Consider the following 11,244-nt stretch of genomic DNA (forward strand, 5'->3'; position numbering starts at 1 on the left):
TGGTCAAGAAGATGGATGGATGGATGTAGTTAAAGTATAATGCTGTAGTGCAGATATAAGTAAAGAACAGGAGCTGAGAAAATGTATACAAATAAAGGTCCAGGCAAATATTCCCTTTTAGGAATTTTTGGTGAGCTTAACTTTTATTCAAAATATACAGATGCAGCAATGTTGACGAATGAGCACAGTGGACATAAAGTCAGGTCACTTCAGCCGGAACTGCCATAGTAAAGGTTGAGGCATTTGAAATTCACCACACAATTCAAAAATATCTGGCATCTATCACAACTAAAGTATATAAAATGACATCAACTTTTTGCTCAACGTCACTCTAGAATGTTCTGAAGAAATTTACAAATCTAACCTAGAGAAAAAAAAACATTTATATATTTTTTTATTCTTTTATTCTTCATTTCCCTGCCCAAATGCGATTCTAAATGCACCAAAGATTATGTCCACAACACCAAAAATGAAGCCCCCTACCAGGCTAAATACTTTCCACACTGTGCCACCACTTGACCAAAAGAGCCTGAACATCCCTCCACCTACAGCTTGAGTTTGACCTCCCATCTCTGAAGCCACAGTTCCTACATAACCTCTGCTCCATTCCCACAGCTGTCCTCCACAGTGCTTCGTCACCCACCAAGCATTACCCAGGGCATCACCAAAAATCCCCGCCGTGTCTCCAGCCAGAGTGCCCATGCCCGTGACCCCAGTGTGGCAGCTGTTCAGCAAAGCCCCGGCCATGAAGGAGGTGCAGTAGTAAGCGTTGCAGAAGCACCTGTCTCCAATTCCAAACAGCGTCTCTGCTGCCGAGCGCATGTACGACAGGCAGTCAGAGGTCAGCAGGTGGAACAGGTTAAAGGTGTCTCCCGGCAGAGCGGAGAGGACTCCAGCGTCTTCCTGAAGAATGTAAAGTACCTAAAACCAGACAGAACCTTCATCAGGCACATCACTGAGATACAATGCAATGTTGTTCATGAAGGATGATTTTGGAGCCAAAGTGAACAAAAATAACAAGATCAAGGATCAAAAGATTTGGTCCAATGATAGCAATGTTGCAAATTTCCTTCGCCATAAGAGCTTCTTTGTGTTCCACAAATTTTCCCATCTGTTTCTACAAATTTTACATGTAAGCAAAGGTTGGTCCAGACCCATAAGGTTCCCCATACATGGAACTACAGACATACATTCATTAAACTGATCAAGCTGACATTAAATACCTTAAATAAACTAGAAATATTACTGATACCATTTGCAAAAGATTTTGTATTCAAATATAAAAACAAAGTTACAAAGGAGAAAAGAGGATGTAATTTACTGATACATTAAAAATGTCATTATATAGCAAATGATAATTAACACAATTATTTTATTATGTGACATTAAAACCTTTTTTGAGCCAGTGGGAGATACAATTCCAGAATTTCTTATGATTAAGCTACTCTTAAGACAACTTTATAGGACTCAGTGGGTGTTTGTTTGATGGACTCTCCCATCTGTTTTAGTTTTATGTGTTAAATGCATATGATCAAAAATGGTAACACAATATTTCAATTTAATTCCATATTTAATAAATAAATGTAACAATCGGGTGCTCTGACTGAAAGTGAGAGATTGTTTGTGTCATGTGTCTAACAATGGGTAAGTTATTTATAAAAAGTGGGAAGATTAAAAAGACAGAAAGACCTGAGGCCACACAGCGTATAAAGTCAACCCCGCCTCTGGGCCACACCTCATTCCAGACTAGAGGAGGGGCAAAGTGGAATGAGGTGCTCCAATAAGAGAAGCTGGATAAGAACATTTACATGTAACAACAGAACTCAACCAACTTGCTTTCTGTTACCAGCCGCCTCTTTTAATAGGAGAAAATCTATGTAAATGCCGAGTACAAAATTATTCCAAATAAACTCAACTTCACAGTCTGTTTTTTTTTGTCAGGCTTCAGCTAATTGTCTTCATTAATCAGTACTTTTAAATAAAATCGGCAAATGAATACGCAACATTCACTTATGTAAGAGTAGAGCTTTTGTAGCAAACTTTATAATTAAAGGGACTGAATCAGGATCATTTTACAAGTAAAAGTAAGAATTTGCCCTTTGAAGAAAATCTATACCTGTCATGTCTTGTTTAACCTGTCAACAAAACAAGCACATGGATGATGAGCGTCTTCCTGCTCTGTTTAAGAGTCCTTCAGCCACGTGGATACTAGATAATTATCATCAAATGCTTATCAGCTGAATACACAGCTGATAAGCAAATGTCAGAAGTCATTTTCACTGTTAGAAGTTAAAAATGAACAAGCTAAATACTGAGGTGAGGTACACATATGCTTCAATTGTCTACTTAAACCCACAGATAAGTGCACATTTTAGGTATGTGAATCTAAATATCAGGATATTGTGTTTGCTGCTAAATGCATCACTGAACGGTTGGTCACCACAGTTTGACTCATTGCTATGTGTCATGAACATATCGTATAGGACTGCAGGAAGAGAATTGTTAGCTTTCGAGAGTTTTACTCATAACAGGTCACTTTGCTTGTTATCTCTATGACTTTAATCAGAATGAAGGGCTGTAAAGTTTAAAGCGTGTGTTTTGTCATCACCTGTCCAGGAAAACCTGTGATTCTGGAGAAGATAGGCCTCAGGGGAGCTTTGAGGATGGACATGGTGGTGGAGAGGATGTAGACCACAGTGCCGCTGGAATTAGTGTCTGTCTCCTGTTCTTCTACTACTGCTTCTTTGTCACCTGACGACTCAGAAGACTTTGACCGGGCAGCTTTCGAATGTGTCTCATCCTGCTGTGTGTCCCGTCTGCTCTCAGAAGTTGCTCCATCCGATGAAGAATTTTGGGTGGCATCAGCATCATCAGATTCCTCTGACTGCGCATCAGCGGCAAAAGATTTCTTTGTATTTGCCTCAGTGTCATCAGATTCCTCTGACTGAGCATCAGCCGAATAATATTTCTGTGTCTTTGCCTCAGTATCATCGGGTTCCCCTGACTGGGTATCAACGTGAGCCGCCTGTTCCTCAGAGGTTGCTGCCTCTGAACTTTCTTGAGCGTGCTCATTTGCATTTTTGTAAGTGGAGCCTGAATCCAAATCGGTATCACCTTTTTCACCAGCAGCATCTCCCTCCGTCTTTTTGACACTTCCAGAATACGCTTTGCTGAAGAGATCCAGTGTGATTGCAACAGCTGCCTCGTCTGTTCCCCCACAGCCTTCGGAGAACAGCTCTGACACTCCCAGTATCTCCCCCAGCTCGGTCACACTCACTTGCCTCTCTCCTTCCTCTGCATCTCTGATTATCCCCACACTGAAGCCACCTTTCCCCTCTGGGGCGGTGCAGCACACTGCAGACCACAGTGGGCTCGTCTGACACGCCTCATCTGCATCCTCAGCAGCCCCGAGTCCCCCCGCCCCTGTCAGGATGTAGAGATCACCCCCCAAGGTGCTGCACTGGGGAAAGACGCTTGACTGGACCAGTGTTTTGACTGCCGAGTCCCATTGTTCAACAGGGGAGTCTTTGGGCGAGACAGGATTAGAAGGGTCCTTGCCTCGTCTGAGAAGAGCTGGCACTGCTACTTTAATGTTGTCTTCATCTTCATCTGTCTGGGAGAAAACCAGTCAAAATAAATCAGGTTCATACATGTTAAGTACCAGGATGAGAAAATATAGAAGTACATGCATGTATACGTGTATGCGTGTTAAATGACTGGTGCTATATGCACAACATTTTCAATACATGATGCATTTTCATTATCAAACCTAAAAATATAACAAAACTCAGGAATATTTCTCTCTTTGGTAAATCTGAGAGATTTCTTTTTTCTTTTGGTACGGCTCACTTCTTTTGTTGGCATAAATGTGTTTATAGTTCTTTATATTCTCTGTTGATGACAATTTTAAAATTGAGATAACTAAGCTCTACTGAATGTTTATATCGAATGAATTGTTAAAAGTAGTATGCAAATCAGTATCTTTGTTTGAATTAAACTTAAAAAGAAAAAAGAAAAATCTTACCAAGTGTAACTTTTCAATTATTGAACAAATAAAACTACTTTTAATCTCAAATCTAAAGAAAATTGTGTCTTCCTTTCACTAAGAAATGAAATGGGGCTGCACGGTGGATTAGTGGTTCACATTTTCTCCTCACAGTAAGAAAAAGCCTGGCTTGAGTCCAGACTTTGAGCTTTTCTGTGCAGAGTTTGCATGTTCTCATTGGGCGCGTTGCATGAATTTTCTCAGGTTTCCTCTCACGGTTCGAAAGCATTTAATTAAAGTTAATGTGGTGACTGTGAAATTGTCTGTATGGGGTTTGCCCAGTGACGGACTTGTGCTCTGTCCAGGGTGTGGATTGCCTTCACCCATAGTCAGCTGGGATTGGTTCCAGCACACTGAGGCTGGGATTGGATAAAGCAGTATATAATTCATATATGGGTGACAGACAAGCAGCAATATTTGGAGGTGTTGCAGTGTTCTACATTGTTATACAAAGATGCAATATGTAAGAGTTAAGTAAGGCCACTGTTGTATTGAGTCACTGTAGGTTTTAGCTTGCCCTCAGTGTAAGTTGCAAAGTTTCAACAGTTAGCCAGAAGCTATGAAGAGCTTCCACTATTCGCTGCATTGATTCACTGCTCTGCAAACTACAAATATTTGATATGGAAAAAAAAAGTCAATAACTCAAAGGATGAGTATCTTGTTTTTAGTCTTTTCTTATGTTTACATCCATTGATCCTGAATGTGGATGATGAGTTTATAGAAGAAATAATTGCATCAAACCATTATTTCATACAGTTCGCTTTAGTGGAAAGCTGAATATCTGCATCATTTTTAGCTACAGACAAGTATTAAAACATAACCAACATAAACTTAGTCATGAAAAGCCACAATCATTTTGTTGTGAGGAGTTACCGTCCACATCACTTGTTTGAACAAAAAGTTTTTGAGCTGATGGATAATGTATGTAAATGAGCAGCATTTTCCTCTGAAATGTATCACATAAGACGTAAAGTAAGATCTCACTGATTCTGCCACACAAATGCTGATTTTGCACATTTCCTCACGTCATTAAACCCGTCATCTAGAGTGAGATGTTTCAAGCAATGTGATAGATGTGTCCTTACCACGAGCTCTCCCCCCTCCCCCTCCCCCTGCGTCCATCCATGGCTGAGAGAGTAGGCAGAGTAGACAGCTGTGTCACAGGTCGGTCTGGACAGAGTGGCAAACGCCTGTCCCCCCGGCAGGCCGTGGCAGAGTGGGCGCAGCGACGGCGTTGCAGAGGCTCCCTGAGGAGGCGTCTGTCTGTAAAAGCAGTGGCTGCAGAGGGTGAAGCCCGGCTCTGAGTCGTCCTCAGCTGCAGTAGTCAGGCCCGGGCCCAATACTGCCAGCAGCCAGACAGCCGCAGCAGCTGCACTGACAGCAGCAGGACACAGCATGGTGATGGTGAGCTCAGCAAATCCTCCTCCTCCTCCTCCTCTCGCTCTCTCTCTCTCTCTCTCTCTCTCACACACTCACAGAGTGAGAGGGAGAGGCTTATAAATTATCCAGGGGTTTCCGTATATAGATGGAAAAGATAAGGTGGCGGAGGTCTGCCCGCTGACGGCTTGTTGTTTGTCTCAGCCGCTCCTTGTTTTCTCCTCCAGTTCGTCTGCGACCATGCCTGTCTCTGTTAAATGTCAGCTTTACTCTGAGAGAGTGAATCTGTGTTTGCAGGCACAATCTTGCTTACTCCTTCATTTCCCTCTCCCTGACAGCCTCGCCCCCCTCAGTCAGTTCCACCTTCTGTGACTCTGCCTCTGTACCTACCCTTCACCCCTCCCTTCTATGCTCCCTGTGGTCACGCCTTTAACTCTCACACAAACTCAACACACCCATCAAAAGCTGTCAAATACCAGTAAGTCCACATTCCTAAACACTAATTGTTGTACAAGCAGACTTGATTGACAAACTTTTGTTTGGGATAACTCCTGTTGCCGATTCTGTAAACGTGTTGCTTTGAATTGCTTCCAGAAATTTTCTTTTAACACTCCAAATGAATTCAAGAAAGTATGATCTAAATTTACCAGGGCCTGTGCATAAAATCCTCATTAAAACTTAATCCTGACAGTGTCAGCTATATGGGTCACTGTCTGACCCGAAGTGCAGCGATTCTTGAACTCCAACTGCTGAGGCAAAACACAGTCCCCTTCACAGCTCACCAATAGCACATCGCCTACCAAAATATTAGAAGCATGCCTGTTGGGACTTGATGCTGGGGCTGACGCTGCGATGCCAAATCGTTATGTAGCAAAATCAGCAACAGGCATGATTTCTTACAACATAAAAGAGCACGTGTGTCTGAGACTGAACAGAAAAATAGCCACAGTTCTTTGAGACATGCAGAAAAATTGAAATCCTGACCGACTGCGTTTTGTTGCTTATGAGTTACAACCAACACAAGCCAAGTGAATCCCTGGGATACACTTGGCAAAGGATTCCTTTGCAGGGGGGTTAAGGAAGCAAAGAAAACCACCAATGTGAAGTTTACACAAGCTCTTCCTGTTTCATACTTTGGGTTTGACACACACTATAGTATACTCGACTGAGTACAGCACAACTCTGGAATGAGAGTATCAGGGTGTGATGTTTTGGGTGGGTAATCAGGTCAGACAACCCAGTATTTATAAGTATTTCACAGTGGTGCAGTGGTTAGCACACTTGCCTCACAGCAAGAATGTCCCTAGTTCAAGTCGGGGTTGGGCTTGCATGTTCCCCCAGTGCATGCAGGTTTCTCTGTGTGTGTTCTGTGATTTAGTGGCGACCTGTACAATGTTTCCTGCTTTTGCCCACGATCAGCTTCAAGACCCTGAGCTGGACGTCACATTTATAGTCAAACCTGTTTTTCATAGCAATAGAATCAGTGCAATCTATTGGGGGGGGGGGGGTCAGCAAAATTTAGCTTTAAATAAAAACTTTTAATGTGCTGAACTAATAATATTTTCATCTGGAATACAAGTTGAAAAAAGGAAAAGCAAATCATCTCATATGCAATTTTAGAAAAGAAAAACATTAGATTTTTTTACAATATGATCAAATACGTCAGCACATATGAAACATTCAAACATTTATAACACAGTTGGACAGTTTAAATTGGATTGGTTCTTTAAACAATAAAACATGGTTTGATGGTTAGACAATAAAAACAAGAAGTATCTGTATGGAGAACCCACATGACCGTCACAGTTTGTACAATGTTTACACAAATTTATCAGCAAAGGCTTTGATACTGCATGGGGAGTAAAGTACCCAATCAGAAAAGTGGTGCTGGCTTTTCTTAAGTTTTCAAACTGCTTTATCCCTGAGCTAAAGTTTGGGCGATCACACCTTTAAGAATATTGTTTCCATAGCAATGCTGCACTTTAGCTTTAGTCCACAGGAGGGCGTGTTCTCTCCTTTTATCAGCTTGAAGGACTCACCAAGTACAAATGTAAGTTCAGTCAACTATGATACTTCAGCCTCATGCTCACAGATTTAAACCAATGTCCCCTGTTTGTAAATATCTTAAAACACACACCCAGGCTCATTCATTGGGTATGTCAATGACGAGTTCTGCCTCGTCTCCCTCTCCTCGGTCCTCGTCTCCTCTGTCACTGTCTGCATCGCTGTCACCCTCCTCCTCAGCTGCATCACCGCTCAGCATCTGTCTGGGAACCCAGCTGAAGTGCCCACTGGCTGATGGAGCGGCCGCAGGGCCCGATGGGTAATTAGCAGTCATTGGTGCAACAACCTGAAAAGATTTAACTAAATTAAGACATTCCTGGAATAACATCACAGAGGACGTATGTTCAGAGAACAGTGTGAATGGATGACTGCAGTAGAGATGCACAGAGTAAATCAAGACAAAGCATGAAGCATGTGTATGAGATACTGGCCGGGAGGTCACATCATTGAAGTGCCAACAATAACATGGCTTGAGGGATCTTTTTTTTTTAAGACAGCTGTCTTTTAACAGGTCAAAATTACAGTATCTGTGTGCAACATTCAACCAAATGTTTGATGAAATTATTTCAGGAAAACAAAAGCAAGCAGACACACTCAATTTCCTGAACAAACTAAAGCAACCGATTATGGCCTTCTGTTCCCTCATCTTTAAACAAGATACACTCCCATTTGTGTCGAGGTAAATTTTTTTTGTATTGCTCTCATATAAAACATCTTATGTCTCCTCTTCTCTCACCTTCCCCGTTGGCTCTTTCTTGTTTTTAGGCGTCTTTGTTTTTCTTTCTTTCTTCATTCGTTCAGCTGGAGGAGCCAGATACTCTGGTGGAAAGGGCATCTGCCCAACATACATGCAGGCCCCAGATTGTCAAATGACCACACAGACATGCACGCACGCATTCACATAAACAGTGAAAAAGACAGACAGAAAAAAATAAAATAAAATAAAAAAAACATACACAGAAGAATGAAAAATACAAAGACAGTGAAGGCATTATAAGTCTCAAATGAAAAAAAAACCAAAAACGAAGTGATATAACCGACTTGTGAATAATAGGATAAAGTAATCAAATGATGTTGAATTAAAACAATGCAACTGTTTGCAGATGACAAGATGAGAATGGCAGCATTGTTGATCACAGAAAGAGAGTTAAACTCACAGTGTTGAGGTAGGGCCCGGAGCCAGATGATTGCAGGGCATTTACACCAGCACGGGACAGGAGGGAGAGGTGTGGAGATGATGATGATGAAGGAAGGCATGCGCCGGGGATATTTTTTCTCCTGCAAAGAGAAAAAGATTTGTCAAGTAGGAAAAATATCTTCTGTGTTACAGTCAGGTATAGTTTATCTACGATAAAGGAAAAATGCACATACCGTAAAGCAGTAAATATAATCTTAGGAATAGAAGTACAGCTTTTAATTTACTGGAGTTGACAGGAGACAGGGCATTATCTGTCCATCCAGCTGCTATACAATTTTATCCAAGGGAGAGTTGCAGAAACTGGAGCCAAACCTCACAGGCTTTGGGCAACACATAACAGGTCACCAGTCCATCAGAGGGCAAACACAGAAAGACACATGCAAATTCTACTTTGTCAAAACAAAATATTTGAGGAAAAAAAATCACCATGGGCCAGGTCATCACTTTGGAAGATATTAGAAAGACAGGACAGTTGACAAAAACTCACACCTATGCCCACATCTATAGTTGGACTGTGGAACTCCTGTGCAAAAGCAAACATGAAGAACATGCAAACTCAACCTGCACCCATGGACATTCTCACTCCAAGGAGAGAGTGCTACTAGACTATTGTTGTGTTGACTTGTTGAAATATATCTACTGATTTCACAGTTAGGGGACTAAATACAATTTCTTAGTGGAAAATTTTCATTTTTATCTGGGTAATTATGCATAACTATCAGGTTCCCCTCTGTGAACCAGCAATGAGATTTGAGGAAAAACAAGATAGAGTGAAAAGATGATTGCTCCATATAATGTACTGTGAGAATAAACAGTTTAGTAAAAGCAGGTTATGTAGTTCAATGCCATAGAAAATGTTCACCTATTTAAATCTCAATCTTACTTCTTTGCTACTTCTCGTTCTCTTTCCCTCTCTCTGGGTCCTTCCCCTTCACTGTTTTCTGAAGAAACTGTTGCATCAGAATCTGGATGACAAGAACACATAATTCAGTGATTCTAGAGAGACAACATTAGATTACGTTGTTTTTGTTTTTATTTATAATGACAGAAAGTTTCACATTCACCTGATGAGTCTTCATCGATCCTTTCATACTGCAGCAATCTGTCCAGGAGAAAGCTGACAAAAACACATAGAAACACATATTTACAGCTTTCACGTAAAAGTCGTTTCACGGTTAATTGAAACACGATCTCACCTCTTGTCTCTGGAAACTTTGAGGAGTTTTCTTTGCGCCCTCCTCAGCTCCTCTTGAAAGCATTCCTGCTCCTGCAAAACAAAACGTTTCAAACGTGAAGACAGACACATCGGCCGTGCTGCACCAGCTGCTCGAAGGGAAAACACTCACATAAACCAGAAACTTCAACTTCCGTTTGAGATTCTTGTATTTTCGCTTGTAGTCAACCTCGACGTCTGCTTGACCGTTCATCTCTGCAAGACACGCGGACAATAGCACGTGCAGTTAAACTGATTTTATAACAAGTAATTTGTGCGTGAAACAACTTGATTTCACTGTAGTGAGGAACTGACACGATGAAACAGTCTGCTCAGCTAACGATGCTATAGATACAAATGTTAGCTCGGTCGGTTATTTTGAAAAATACACAAAACCGAAGCTCTAGCATACCCCTGGAAAGTAAATATTCACGAGTATTTCTCAGACTCATGCATGACCTGAAATACAGAGGTTATTTGATCATTAAAAGCCAGTCGGTTACCTTTTGATTGAATTTGTCTGTGCGACATGCTCTTTGTTTACTTCCGCGACGTCATTTTCACGCGACAGCTTGTGTGAGCGCGTTATTGAAAGATTATTTATTATTTATTAAATACATTCTTTTATCCTGACTAACTCAAACAAGCTCATTATTATTATTATTATTATTATTATTATTATTATTATTATTATTATTATTATTATTATTATTATTATTATTATTATATAGAGTAGTAGTATTATACCATTTTTATTTGAATGGGTAGATGTTCATATTTGTATATTTTGAATATTGTACATCTGAATTAATACTCAACTCAGGTAATGTTATCTTATATTATCTTATCAGATTCAAATCTAAAAGGGATAATATAGATTCATACAGCAACATACATCAATTTTCTGAACCACTGGTATGTTACAGTGGACAGAAAAAGTTTTTCAGAGCCAAGAGACATGCAAACATTAGGTTTTACACCCATGGGTGATTTCGAGCCATCCCCTAACATTACAAGCTTGTCTTTTGGCTGTGAGTGTCAGTGTAACTGGAGAGAAAACATACAAGCACAGGGGGAAGATGCAAATAGCACATAGAAAGGTTCCACCAAACAACAAGATTTTGTCAGTACACCATTGTTGCTGTATGGCACCAGTGTTTACCACTGCACCATCATGTAATCTGACCACATTTTATTTAGTTTCTATGGTAATTCTTTTGAATAGATACACGTGTCCACGTGCCATTCATCACCACTCAGATTTTGACAGGCCGTCTTCAATCTTATTTATATGTCAACATTTTTACTCATGAAATTCCATTCAGCTCTAAAATATTGATTCTCAAT

General features: G+C 40.7%; 2 protein-coding genes across 4 annotated transcripts; both read right to left on the bottom strand.

Annotated features, from left to right (window-relative positions):
* Positions 1 to 88: 88 nt before the first annotated feature.
* Positions 89 to 5,803, bottom strand: LOC308115058 (uncharacterized protein). The gene is made up of 3 exons (XM_080472400.1): positions 5,131 to 5,803; positions 2,609 to 3,613; positions 89 to 921 (listed from the first exon to the last, which is right to left on the bottom strand). Exons 1-3 carry the CDS (start codon positions 5,440 to 5,442, stop codon positions 403 to 405), a joined length of 1,836 nt encoding a protein of 611 aa, XP_080328526.1. The 5' UTR covers positions 5,443 to 5,803; the 3' UTR covers positions 89 to 402.
* Positions 5,804 to 6,524: 721 nt separating this feature from the next.
* Positions 6,525 to 10,466, bottom strand: ino80e (INO80 complex subunit E). Of its 3 annotated transcripts, none has more exons than XM_080471190.1 (8): positions 10,401 to 10,466; positions 10,031 to 10,113; positions 9,881 to 9,951; positions 9,749 to 9,801; positions 9,568 to 9,649; positions 8,644 to 8,764; positions 8,223 to 8,321; positions 6,525 to 7,772 (listed from the first exon to the last, which is right to left on the bottom strand). In XM_080471190.1, the coding sequence occupies exons 1-8, from the start codon at positions 10,426 to 10,428 to the stop codon at positions 7,566 to 7,568; spliced, it is 744 nt and encodes a 247-aa protein (XP_080327316.1). In that variant the 5' UTR covers positions 10,429 to 10,466; the 3' UTR covers positions 6,525 to 7,565. The 3 variants fall into 3 exon arrangements, with proteins under 3 accessions (XP_080327316.1, XP_080327318.1, XP_080327317.1); XM_080471191.1 differs by having other exon boundaries at positions 6,943 to 7,772; positions 10,037 to 10,113; positions 10,401 to 10,461; XM_080471192.1 differs by lacking the exon at positions 8,223 to 8,321 and having other exon boundaries at positions 6,628 to 7,772.
* Positions 10,467 to 11,244: the final 778 nt, after the last annotated feature.

This window comes from Lipophrys pholis (genome assembly GCF_963383615.2).
Source record: "Lipophrys pholis genome assembly, chromosome: 9".
Lineage (NCBI taxonomy): Eukaryota > Metazoa > Chordata > Actinopteri > Blenniiformes > Blenniidae > Lipophrys > Lipophrys pholis.